Source organism: Psammomys obesus, unplaced genomic scaffold, assembly GCF_907164565.1.
Source record: "Psammomys obesus unplaced genomic scaffold, mPsaObe1.curated_primary_1811, whole genome shotgun sequence".
In the NCBI taxonomy this organism is placed as follows: domain Eukaryota; kingdom Metazoa; phylum Chordata; class Mammalia; order Rodentia; family Muridae; genus Psammomys; species Psammomys obesus.
This window is the reverse complement of record NW_026596040.1, coordinates 26,305,891-26,316,938: the sequence shown is the minus strand read 5'-3', so window position 1 is coordinate 26,316,938 and position 11,048 is coordinate 26,305,891. Positions and strand designations below refer to the sequence as shown.

The following is an 11,048-nucleotide window of genomic DNA, read 5'->3' as shown; positions in this document are numbered from 1 at the left end:
AAATAATAAACATTATTTAGCCCGACACCATTTTATCACCAACAACACTACTGAATTAAAAAATGGGTCAAGACAGAAATTAAGAAAAAATTAAAAACTTTCTAGGATGGAATGAAAATACAACATACCCAAACTTATGGGACACAATGAAAGCGGTACTAAATTCACAACACTAAGTGACTACATGAAAAAATTGGAAAGATCTCTTATTAGTAATTTTTTTTTCAAGGTGGAATAGACTATTAATTTTCTTTGGCCACCTCTGGTAGGGTTTGGGAAGGGTTCTCTGTCACCTTTTGGTTATGTTGTTATTTTTTGGTAGCAGCTGGAGCAGCTTTTAGGGTCCTTCTCTATTTCTTCAGCTTTTACACCTCCGAAAGCACAGAGCCTTCTTGGTCAGGAAGCAGCGGTGGACCTTTTGGAAATGCAGAGACGGTAAGGTATATTCCACCCCTAGCTCCCTGCATGTCTTCTCAAGGGCATCCTGATTGGTCTGAGGGAGGATTCCGAGCCTCTTTTCCTCTGGTCGATGCTCATCAGCAGATGGCGCTTGTGGGCTTTCGAGGTTTCTGCATATGTTCTTCATAGTAGCGGATCCTGACAGTCAAGGTAACATTACCAGCTTTCTGGAATCCTCAGGGTTTCCCACCATCTTGTTCATCAGTTGTTCTAGCTTGATTTTTAACTTCTCTTTCTTGTTGGCTGTTTCCAAAGACAAGATTCTTTTCACAACGTCATCAACCTTCTCCATGCTGGGGATGATGTTCTCGTATTCTCTGGTGAGTGTGGAAGGAGTGGTTCATCTTGCTGTTGGGGCTGGACTGGTTTCTGGATGGCGCTTGCACAGGCGGCATGCAGGAGATGTGGAGGTTTCAGGCTGCAGTGTGCTGAGGGCAGACTGGCGTTGCCTCTGCCCCTCAGGGCAGAGACTGGGGCCTGTGCCAATGCCTAGGCACTAACAGAGCTCAGCACCAAGCGACCCACAGCATGGTGACTGCTGTCCCTGTGGCCCCTCTTATTAGTAATTTAAGAGAACACCTGAAAACTCTACTGCAAAGAAAGCACACCCAAAAGGAGTAGATAGATACCAAGAAATAATCAGTCTGAGAGATAAAATAAATAAAATAGAAACAAACAATACAGCGCAAAGAGTCAATGAAACAAAGAATTGTTTGACAAAATCAGTAAGATTGACTGACCCTTATGCAAATTAACTAAAAGGCAGAGAGAAAAGACCCAAATTAACAAAATTAGTGGTAAAAGGGGGACATGACAACAGACACCAAGGAAATCCAGAGAATCATAAGGGCATACTTCAAAACAAAACACTGTACTCCATCAAATTCGACAATCTAAAAAAAGGAATAATTTTCTTGATATATACCACCTTCCAAAGTTAAATCACGATCAGGTATGTAATTTAAACAGACCTGTAACCCCTACTGAAACAGAAGCAGCCATTAAAAGTCTATCAAACAAAAAAGTCCAGGGCCAGATGGTTTTAGCACAGAATTTCACTAGACTTTCAAAGAACAGTTAACTTCAATTCTCAAATTATTCCACAAAATAGAAGCAGAAAGAACACTGCTCAATTCTCTTTATCAGGCCACCCTGATACCTAAACCACATGATTCAAAAACAACAGAATTACAGACCAATCTCCCCCATGAACACTGATGCAAGACAAAAAACAAAAAACAAAAAAAACCCTCAATAAAATGCTTGAAAACCGAAGCTAAGAACACATAAAAAACAAACAAACAAACAAACAAACAAAACAACAACAACAACAACAAAAACCCATCCACCATAATTAAGTAGGCTTCATCCCAGAGATGCAGGAATGGTTCATATACAAAAATCAAGAACTGTGATCCACTACTTTTGGTATAATTTTTTTTTTAATGTATATACCTTACCCTTGTTCATTCAAATACTGATTTCTCCCCCACCCTACCCCCAACTCTCTGGTTTCAATCCGGATATTGCATTGTGATACTCATTCTAAGCATCCTGTCTCAACTCTGTGTAAACAGGAACAAAATAAAAGCAACTAGACACAATGTTGAGCAGGAAGGAGCCAGAGGACAGAAAAGAGGGGAGGAGCAAGAAGCCAGGAGAGGAGTGGGAGGAGAAGGGGGGGCAGAGCGAGGAGAGAAGAGCTGGAGGAGAGATCTTGGAGGATGTGGAGCATGAACCAGGCCTAAGATTTCACAAAAAGCAAGTATAATGTGGGAAATCTAAATGTTAGGAAACTGAGGGCTTGGAGGTTTAGGAGGGAATAAATATTGCCCAGCATTGTGTTCTAGGTTAACTAAAAACCCAGTCTCTGTGTGGTGATTTGGTTATACAGCTGCTGAGGATTAACAGCAGCATTACCAGAAGATAAACCAATAGTAAATATTAATAACCACCTACAACACACTACATAAGCAGACTGAAGAGCAAAACTACATGATCATTTCAATAGATGCAGAAAAGATCTTTGACAAAATCCAACACTTCTTCATGATAAAAGTCCTGTGATACTGCAGAGGGAAAGCATGCTTTAGGAAACCTAACTCTTAGTTGGCAGTAATAACTGATTCAAATAGGAGAGTAGCAAATAGTACCTTGCCTTGCTCCCAGTATCTGACAGCAAGACACACCTTCCAGTTGATATGAGGGCTAAATTTGGTGTTCTTTGTTCCAAGGACCAAAACAGCTGGTCACCAGCAGCTCATGATGACTGACTAGAAACTCTTTGACTAAGAAACTTCATGCAAACCACAGCTTACCTGGAAAGTAAAAGACGCAACAGCAGACTTGTTTTATGAAGCAGAAGGGGGAGCCCCTATTCCTTCAAAGGAGAGCTACTAGAACAGTCTGAAAACCACTGGACTCCACTGTAAGGTAACTGTTCCCACACTGTTATCTGACCTCGGCAGCCTCCATCCTTTTCTCACATTGGGCAAGCGCTTTTGTGACCCTTCTTGCTTTCTCATTCATACGCTTGGCCACAGAGTTCCTTGTCTCAGTAGTCCAGCTTTTGCTTGGCAAGTCTTCTTTCACATACAGCCACAACAGCACCAGGCTGCAGAGGAGAAAAGGGGGAGAAGACCTGCACTTAGTGGTGAGGCGTGAAGTCCCTAGCCTCCTCTCCCGCAGAAGGATGGCATCTGTGACCATTCTACATAAGGTTGTGAGGAGTAAAACTAAAGCTTGGAAAGCTGCTTTAAAGATAAGATGGTCTGAGTGAGAATAGCCCCGATAGGCTCACATGTTTGAGTGCTTCATCAGCAGTTGGCAGAACTGTTGGGGAAGAATTTGAAGGGAGGTGTGGTCTTGTTGGAGGTGGCTTTTAACGTTTCAAAAGCCCACACCATTCTCCATTAGCTCTCTCTTTGCCTCCAACTTGCAAATAAGGATGTAAGTTCTTAGCTACTGCTCCAGCACCTGCTGACAGGCTATCATTCTTCCCACTGAAAGGGTTAGACTAACTTTGTAACCTGTATGTCTTCTAAAGCCTATAGCTTTGAGTTTTAGGTTCAGGTTAAGCTAAAGCCTCTTAGTACCTTTCCAGAGAATGGAGAAATGTGACCCTATCTATGAGGACAGATAGAAAAAAAAGCAAGTAAGCAATGACCTTCACTCAGCAAAAAGAACGACCAGACCCTTATCTTCAAGATAGTGTTTCTTAGCAACGAACCCAGACTTCTGAGTAGCTTTTGACCTCCAGCCAAAAGTCTGCAGCCCCTAATCTTCAAGGATGAGCTAACCACACCCACTTTAAATTGCAGCTGCATCCACACTTGGCAGGACTGGCCAAGCTTGAGCACCTAAGACTAACCAATTATCTTACTTTATAGCTTCCTCATCCAATCCTAAATTGCCAAAACTGCAACTTCAAATTTCCCGCAATTTTTCTTTTAAAGGCCTTTGTCTCCGGGTGCCACTCTTTGCTGACCAGCAGGGGTGACCCCATTGTGCAATGGTTAAATTAAACCTCTTGCTTTTGCAATGAGTCTGGTCTGTGGGAGTTTCTGGGAAGGGCGCGATCTTGAATTCCTGAGCTGTGAGACCCCAGGTCTTACACCACCATGGTGGCCTTGGACTCAATATCTGAAACTGTGAGCTCCCAATTGGTAAATTGGTGAGCCTTAGTTTTTGTAAGAGATACTGTCTAAAAGTAGGGGCTGGAGAAATGGCTCAATAGTTAACAGCACATACTTTTCTTGCAGCAAACCCAAGTTCAGTTCCTAGTGCTGTTGGGTGCCTCAAAAACAGATACAACTCTAGCTCCAGGGGATCTAACACTCTGTTCTGGTCTCTGAGGGCACCTGTATTCATGCACACACACACATGAGTGTATGCACACACGCACAACACACACACAATTAAAAAAGTAAGGCAGAGTGGGATTGATAATACCAGCATCAACCTTTAGCCTCCACACAGACACAAGTGTGTGTACTTGCACACACTACACACACACAGAGAGAGAGAGAGAGAGAGAGAGAAAGAGAGAGGTGGCACATGCCACTTGGGAGCCAGAGGCAAGTGGATCTCTGTGAGTTTGAGGCCAGCCTGGTCTATATAGAGAGCTCCAGCACAACCAGGACTAGAGACCCCCTTTCTCAAAAAACCAAACCAAAACAAAACAAAAAAGTTATCTGAAGACATTTCCTGTTGTGGTTAGAGAACACCAAAGTCTAGCACGTGAAGTCTTCTAATTTAAGACATCGTTTCTTCTGCTGTCAAAAGAGGACAATTTCTTGCAGACTTCAAAGGTTTTTTTTTTTTCTGCTGTCTTTTTGATATAAAAATCTTTTATTTTTTCCCCTCCATCAAGTATGAGCACCTACTGTAACCCAGCTTTAGCATTGATTTATAGTCACTGCAGTGCCTTCCCCATCATTCTGTGACAGCAGTAACAGCACTGCGGTCTAGGTTTGAGTCATCCGTGGTACCTGAACATCTCAGGCTAGCCCAACAATCAGTTTCTTCATCTATAATTACAAGGTTAAATGAAACTGGGTAGAAAATGTTCATCTCAGCATAGAGAAAGCAGTGCTGCCTACTGCTCTCAAGCCTAGCTGCTTAATGAGAACATTCACTTGCCATTTGCTGTTGTTGTTGTTTTGCTTTTGAGATGAAGTTTCTTTGAGTAGCACTGGCTGTCCTGGAACTTGCTTTGTAGACTAGGCTGGCCTCACAGAGATCTGCCTGCCTCTATTTCCTGGGTGCTTGAATTAAAGGTGTGCATCACCACAGCCCAGCTCCATTTGCCATGTTTACTACTTACAATGCTGTTTATCTGCCATGCTCAAACCTGATGAGAAAAAAAAAAAAAAGGTGTATAGTCAAGATCAAACCCAGGGCTTTGGGTGTGTGAACACCCCACCTCTGACTGAGCTATATCCCAAGCTCAGCTTTACTCATGTTGTAACATGAATTAGAAAGAAACATCTGGAATTCATGACGTGAAAATATACATGTTGTACCAGTACTCATATATAAAAGTGTGTTTACAGGAAGATAAAAATGTGTCAAGAGAAAGTTTTGAAACTAGGCATTTTTATGTAATTGCATTCATCTATATTGAGTTACACAATAGTTGTTCACAGTATATACAATTTGGAAAACACAGCTAATCAAACAGAACTATAACCCCAATGCAGATAAACTTTCTATGCTGTTCTAAGTTGCCACACAGAATACGCTACACATTAATAGTCATATTAAGTATGCATTTTTGTTTTTACAAAGTTAATTTGGAGTGAATAAAATTCAACTGTAACTTTTAAATTATTTATTTTAAATTTATTTATTTATTTTGCTTGAGACAGGGTTTCTCTGTCTAGCCCTGGCTGTCCTGGAACTCTATGTAGACCAGGCTTGCTTAAGACTCAGAGATCTGCCTACTTCTGCCTCCAGAGTGCTGGTATTAAAGGCATGAACCTCTACGTCTGGTCTATTTTTAATTTAAAACGTGTATGTATGGGTGTTGTGCATACCTAAGTCTGTGGGTGCCTCATGTCATTACAGGCCAGGAAAGAGCATTGGATCTCATGAAACTGGATTTACAGACAACTGTGAGCTAAGCTGTGGGTACTGAACCCTCTCCAGCCTGTGCAACTTATGTACGTTGTCAATCTTATGGAACTACTTTAAAGACTTTAATAACAAATACACACCCTACCTATATAGGTATGGTTGGTTTTGTTTTTTAGAACTTTTTTATTTAGTATTTATATGTTCTGCCTGCATGTGTGCCTGCATGTCAGAAGAGGGCACCAGATTGTAGTATAGATGGTTATGAGCCACCATGTGGTTGCTGGGAATTGAACTCAGAACCTTTGGAAGAACAGCCAGTGTTCTTAACCTCTTGAGCCATCTCTCCAGCCCTATAGGTATGGTTTTGAGAACACCAAATTGAAACCTTTATCCTTTTGAAAAGATTGGTAGTTTTTAGTTTTGTTTGAGATGAATTTCATTCTATACAGCCCAGGCTTCTGAAACTCAACAATGTAGCTCAGGCTGCCCTGGTACTTGTGGCAGTCCTGTTTAAACCTGAATGCTGGATTGCAGACAGAAACCACTCCACCTGACTAAGGCAGTGGCAGCAGACAGGAATAGTTTCATTTAGTACCACTGACTCTATGGAGTATGATAAGCTCTCTGATGTTAGCCCGTCAGCTGTCACTGTACGGAGAAGACAAAAGTCACTGTCCATGAAGTGAGGCTTCTTCATAGTAAAGCCAAACTTTGTCCCTGGTACTCACAAACGTTTTCACTGCTGCCAAGTTTGAAAAAACAGTATGCACACTTACATATCATTTCCATGTTTTAGGTCTATTTTCGTATGCTAACAGTTGTCCATGAGAAGTATGCCATGTAGTTGTAGGTGTAAAATTCTTAAATATTCTTTAGTTAAGTCTGGATAAAGTTTATAGTATCAAATTATGAATTAAAATGTTGGGGTTAACTTGAAAAATGGGGCTAAATACACAATGGAATGTGTAGGTTCTGAAATTAACATTTTTTGTGTTTGGGCTGCCTACATGTGTGTACCTGTTTCTAGTGTTGCCATTTAGAACTGGGTAACACAGGGTTGTGTGAGCTGCCATGTGGGTACTGGGAATCCAACCTGTCTTCTGTTTGCTGTCAGCTGTCAGCTAAAAGCAGGCAATATATGTATCAACAGAAGTCCCAATACCAGGAAACAACTTTATTAGGCTGTTAAAAAGCCCACAAAAGGAAAAAAAAAATACTCAAGATTTCATTTTTGTTTTTATTATTACAACTTTTATTTTTACAATTTATTCACTTTGTGTCCTGGCTGTAGACTATCCCTCATTGTCTCCTGGTTGCACCCTCCTTCCTTCTTCCTCCCCTATCCCTCTCCCTAGTCTACTGAGGAGAGGTCATGAAATGTGTGCCCATGTACATATCAGCTACCTAAGCTCTATGTGACTGAGTTTGTTGAACTTGACAGAATTTGTGACTTATTGACAAGCTACCTGGCTGCTTTTCTGTCAGCTTGACACTGACTAGTCATTTTGGAAAAGGAACACCAACTGAGAAAATGCCTTCATCAGATTGGCCTCTAGGGCCTGCGCTGCATTTTCTTGATTGATAATAAGGGAGGGGCCAAAAACTGTGGGTGGTACCACCCTTGGGTTTGTAGTTCTGGGTGCTTAAGAAAGCAGGCTGGGCAAGCCACGGAGAGGAAGCCAGTAAGCAGCGCCTTACATGGCCTCTACATTGGTGACTTCTCAGTGATGCAGTGTAACTTGACAGTTGTAAGCTCAAAGAAACCTTTTCCTCCCCAAGTTGCTTTTGGTCACAGTGTTTTATCATAGCAATAGAAGCCAAATGCCTATTCTCTGTGTTAGCATTCTTCCAAGACCTTTGCATATATGTTCTTGTTTGAGTACATATGAACATACACACAACTGGAGACCACAGGTGGATACTGGCTGTCTTCCTTAGTTGCTTTCTAACTTATTTTAGACAGTCTTTCACTGAACCTAGAGTTCACTGGTTTGGCTAGCTAACCAGCTCAAGGATTTGTTGTCTCTGCTCTCTACCTTTTACGTAGCTGCTGGGGATCCAATCTCTGGTCCTCATGCTTTGCAGTAGACACTCTATTAACTGGGTCATCACCCCAGCTCCAGGATTCTTTTCAATGGCTAAAGCACTTTTATAGCAGAAAACCACTGGAATAGAAATTTGAGACCAGAACTAAGACTTTAGTTCTACTCCAATGTAAAATAATTTGTTACTGTTTTTCCAATTGATAAAATGTTATTAAGCCTGATGACTGAAAGATTTTTTTGGGTTGGAAATATGTTAAGAGCATCTGCAGAGGAGTAGGTTCAGTTCCCAGCATTCACACTGAGTAGCTCACACCTGCCTGTAATTCCAGTTCCAGGATCTGATGCCCTCTTCTAGTCTCCATTAGCACACATAAATACTCAGGACCCCCACACATACATACGAAGTAAAATAACTCTGAAAAAGTTTTTTTTGTGTTTTTTTTTTTTGTGCAATACAATTCAATTGATAATAATGCTATTTTCACTGCTCTTCTGAGTGGTCAAAATGAAAATGTTTGATATACATACATGTATACTCTTTAGAATTCATTTTCCTCATGAGTAACGGTGACCAAGCCCAGGGCCTTCCTCATGGTAGCTCAACACTGTATCACTGAGCTATATTCACAGCTCCCAGACTTCATTCTTAAAGAACAAATTAATTTACAAAGTCTTAACATGAGACGAAAGCAAGAGTGAGTTTAAATAATGTAATTTAAAAAAATATTTTATTTATTATTTATACAGTATTGTCTGCCTGTGTGTCTGCATGCCAGAAGAAGGCACCGGATCTCATTATAGATGGTTATGAGCCACCATGTGGTTGCTGGGACCATTGAAAGTACAGCTAGCACTCTTTAACCTCTGAGCCATTGCTCCAGCCCCAATAATGTAATCTTGTTTTTGAGAAAAGGTTTCTGTGTGTAGCACTGGCTGTCCTGGAACTCAGTATGTAGACCAGGCTGGCCTCAAACTCAGAGATCTGCTGTCTGCCTCTGCCTCCTGAGTATTGGGATTAAAGGTGTGTGTCACTACTGACCAGCTTAAGTAATATAATTCTAATACACCCTGTTCCTGAGAGCTTGTTATCAAAACAGCTATTGCTCATTTTCTTTCCATACATACGTGTTTCTCACCACACCTTACTTTATATAAATGTTATTTCGTGTGAAATTATTGTAACTATTCTAATTTTCAAAAATATGAAGGTCAGTTTTCAGAAATCATAAGCCTGTCAGAAAAACTGAATGGCATTTCATCAGTTGTCTCTATGGGCACATTACTTCTACCAAACTGGCAGGAGTAATGGTGGGTGGGATAACTTGAAATAAATGCATGTGGAGTCCGGCTGCAGTGACACCTGTCTGGTGACATACCACTGTCTGAATTAGCAAGATGTGAATGGTACACATCATGGAACAAGTCCTGAGATGAATGAAAATGGCCTGCTCCTCCTGAGGTAGATGTTGAGCTGCGATAGGGCTCATCAGGCATACGACAAGCTTGAAAGCACGTCTTCCTGCCCACTCCTCGGTGCATGTCTAATTTGGCAATAAGAGGCTTCCCAACATTCACTTCCTGCTTCTCCTCCACGGTGTCTTCTAGTCCTGAATACTGATACGATAAACATACTGTGAAGATCAGATGTTCCTAAAAATAAAAAGAGGTTTATCATGTTTATTAACTGTGGAAACTTTACATATCACCTCCTACCCCACCCCAGAGCCCCACTCAGCTCCCTCTCTGAGGTTCCAAATCCTGGAGGTTTCCTTTCCAACTCCCCTAAAAGAAACTGGCTATATAATTTAATAGAATTCTGGTTCTTACTAAAGTAAATTGCAGAGCCAGAGGTTTCCCATTTCTGAGGTAGCATGAAAGGCATTTTCCAAGCAGTGAGGCACTGGGATCTGATTCTTCCCCACAATTAGAGACAGGGACCTTTAATGTGAAAATCATGCTTTACATGGATATTAAAAGCTTAAGCTGTTTAAAAATACCAGTAGATAGTAACTCAGTCAAATAATGGATGGAGAGTTGAAGCAGTCTAGGTATGAAAAAATAGTAATAGCCTGTTGTCCACATAACAAAAGGGCCCAATCCTTTGCCCAGTTTTCACTGACTACATTATAACCACATAGCTAAGAAAAAAGAAAAACAAAACAACAACCAAACAAGTTTTGCAAGGCTATGCTTATATTAGGAAGCTTAACTATACAGAACCAGTTTCTCTTTTGTCAGTCAACAAGAAATAGAAAAAGCAATTCCAATTTTAATTTGTATGTTTTGTAGAAAACTAAAACAAAGAAATTACGACTTAAAAATGTCTCACATCCAAATTTCGACTATCTGCTATGTGCCTAACTTCTCAACAGTACAGAAGACAAACTAGGGCAGTATCAAAGACAGAATTTAATGCCAAAAGTATCACCGAGAACCGATTGTAGCTTAGTTATTGCTGCTCCAATCTTATAGCGAAATGAAGCAGCTCACACCACAATTAGTTTTACTTCCACAGCCTTTTCACTAGTTGCTGTAAACAGGAAAAGGAATAACCTTTAATTTTTGTAGTGAGCTGAGTCTAGTATAGAGGCAATGCTTGGGAAGTTCTTTTGATACTAAATAGCTGCCAGTTTCTTCAGGAGTCCCCTTATTTGCATGTTTTGGATCAATATCTAGGTCCTATAAAAAATAAACACAAATCAGTGAATGTCAGTGATGAAGTCAATGGAAGTTATAACATTGTCTATAACATAAAATATCTTCACAGATACTGTCCTCTTGTGAGCACTGGCTTGAATGGGCAATCCCTTATCCAATAGGACTAAAGAAATACAAAATTCATTTTCGAAGGTCATAAATTGCCATAAAAATTCTAGATTCTATACATTTAAAAAGCAGTTACATTAAAAACATATAAAGTTTATTTCTGGCAGGATAGTTGCATTTTAAACTATTCTCTGAAACACT

General features: G+C 40.6%; 1 protein-coding gene and 1 pseudogene across 3 annotated transcripts in view; both read right to left on the bottom strand.

Annotated features, from left to right (window-relative positions):
- Positions 1 to 242: 242 nt before the first annotated feature.
- LOC129688105 (28S ribosomal protein S15, mitochondrial-like) lies at positions 243 to 3,168 on the bottom strand (annotated as a pseudogene).
- A 5,622-nt stretch (positions 3,169 to 8,790) lies between these two features.
- Malt1 (MALT1 paracaspase) overlaps positions 8,791 to 11,048 on the bottom strand; it is a 43,085-nt gene continuing 40,827 nt past the window's right edge. For 2 of the 3 annotated variants that reach the window (XM_055622921.1, XM_055622922.1), the window contains 2 exons: positions 10,635 to 10,760; positions 8,791 to 9,731 (listed from right to left, as the gene is read on the bottom strand). In XM_055622921.1, coding sequence (XP_055478896.1) covers positions 9,291 to 9,731; positions 10,635 to 10,760 — 567 coding nt within the window. In that variant the 3' untranslated portion in view covers positions 8,791 to 9,290. The remainder of the gene's footprint in view (positions 9,732 to 10,634; positions 10,761 to 11,048) is intronic. The other variant, XM_055622923.1, reaches the window with a different exon arrangement.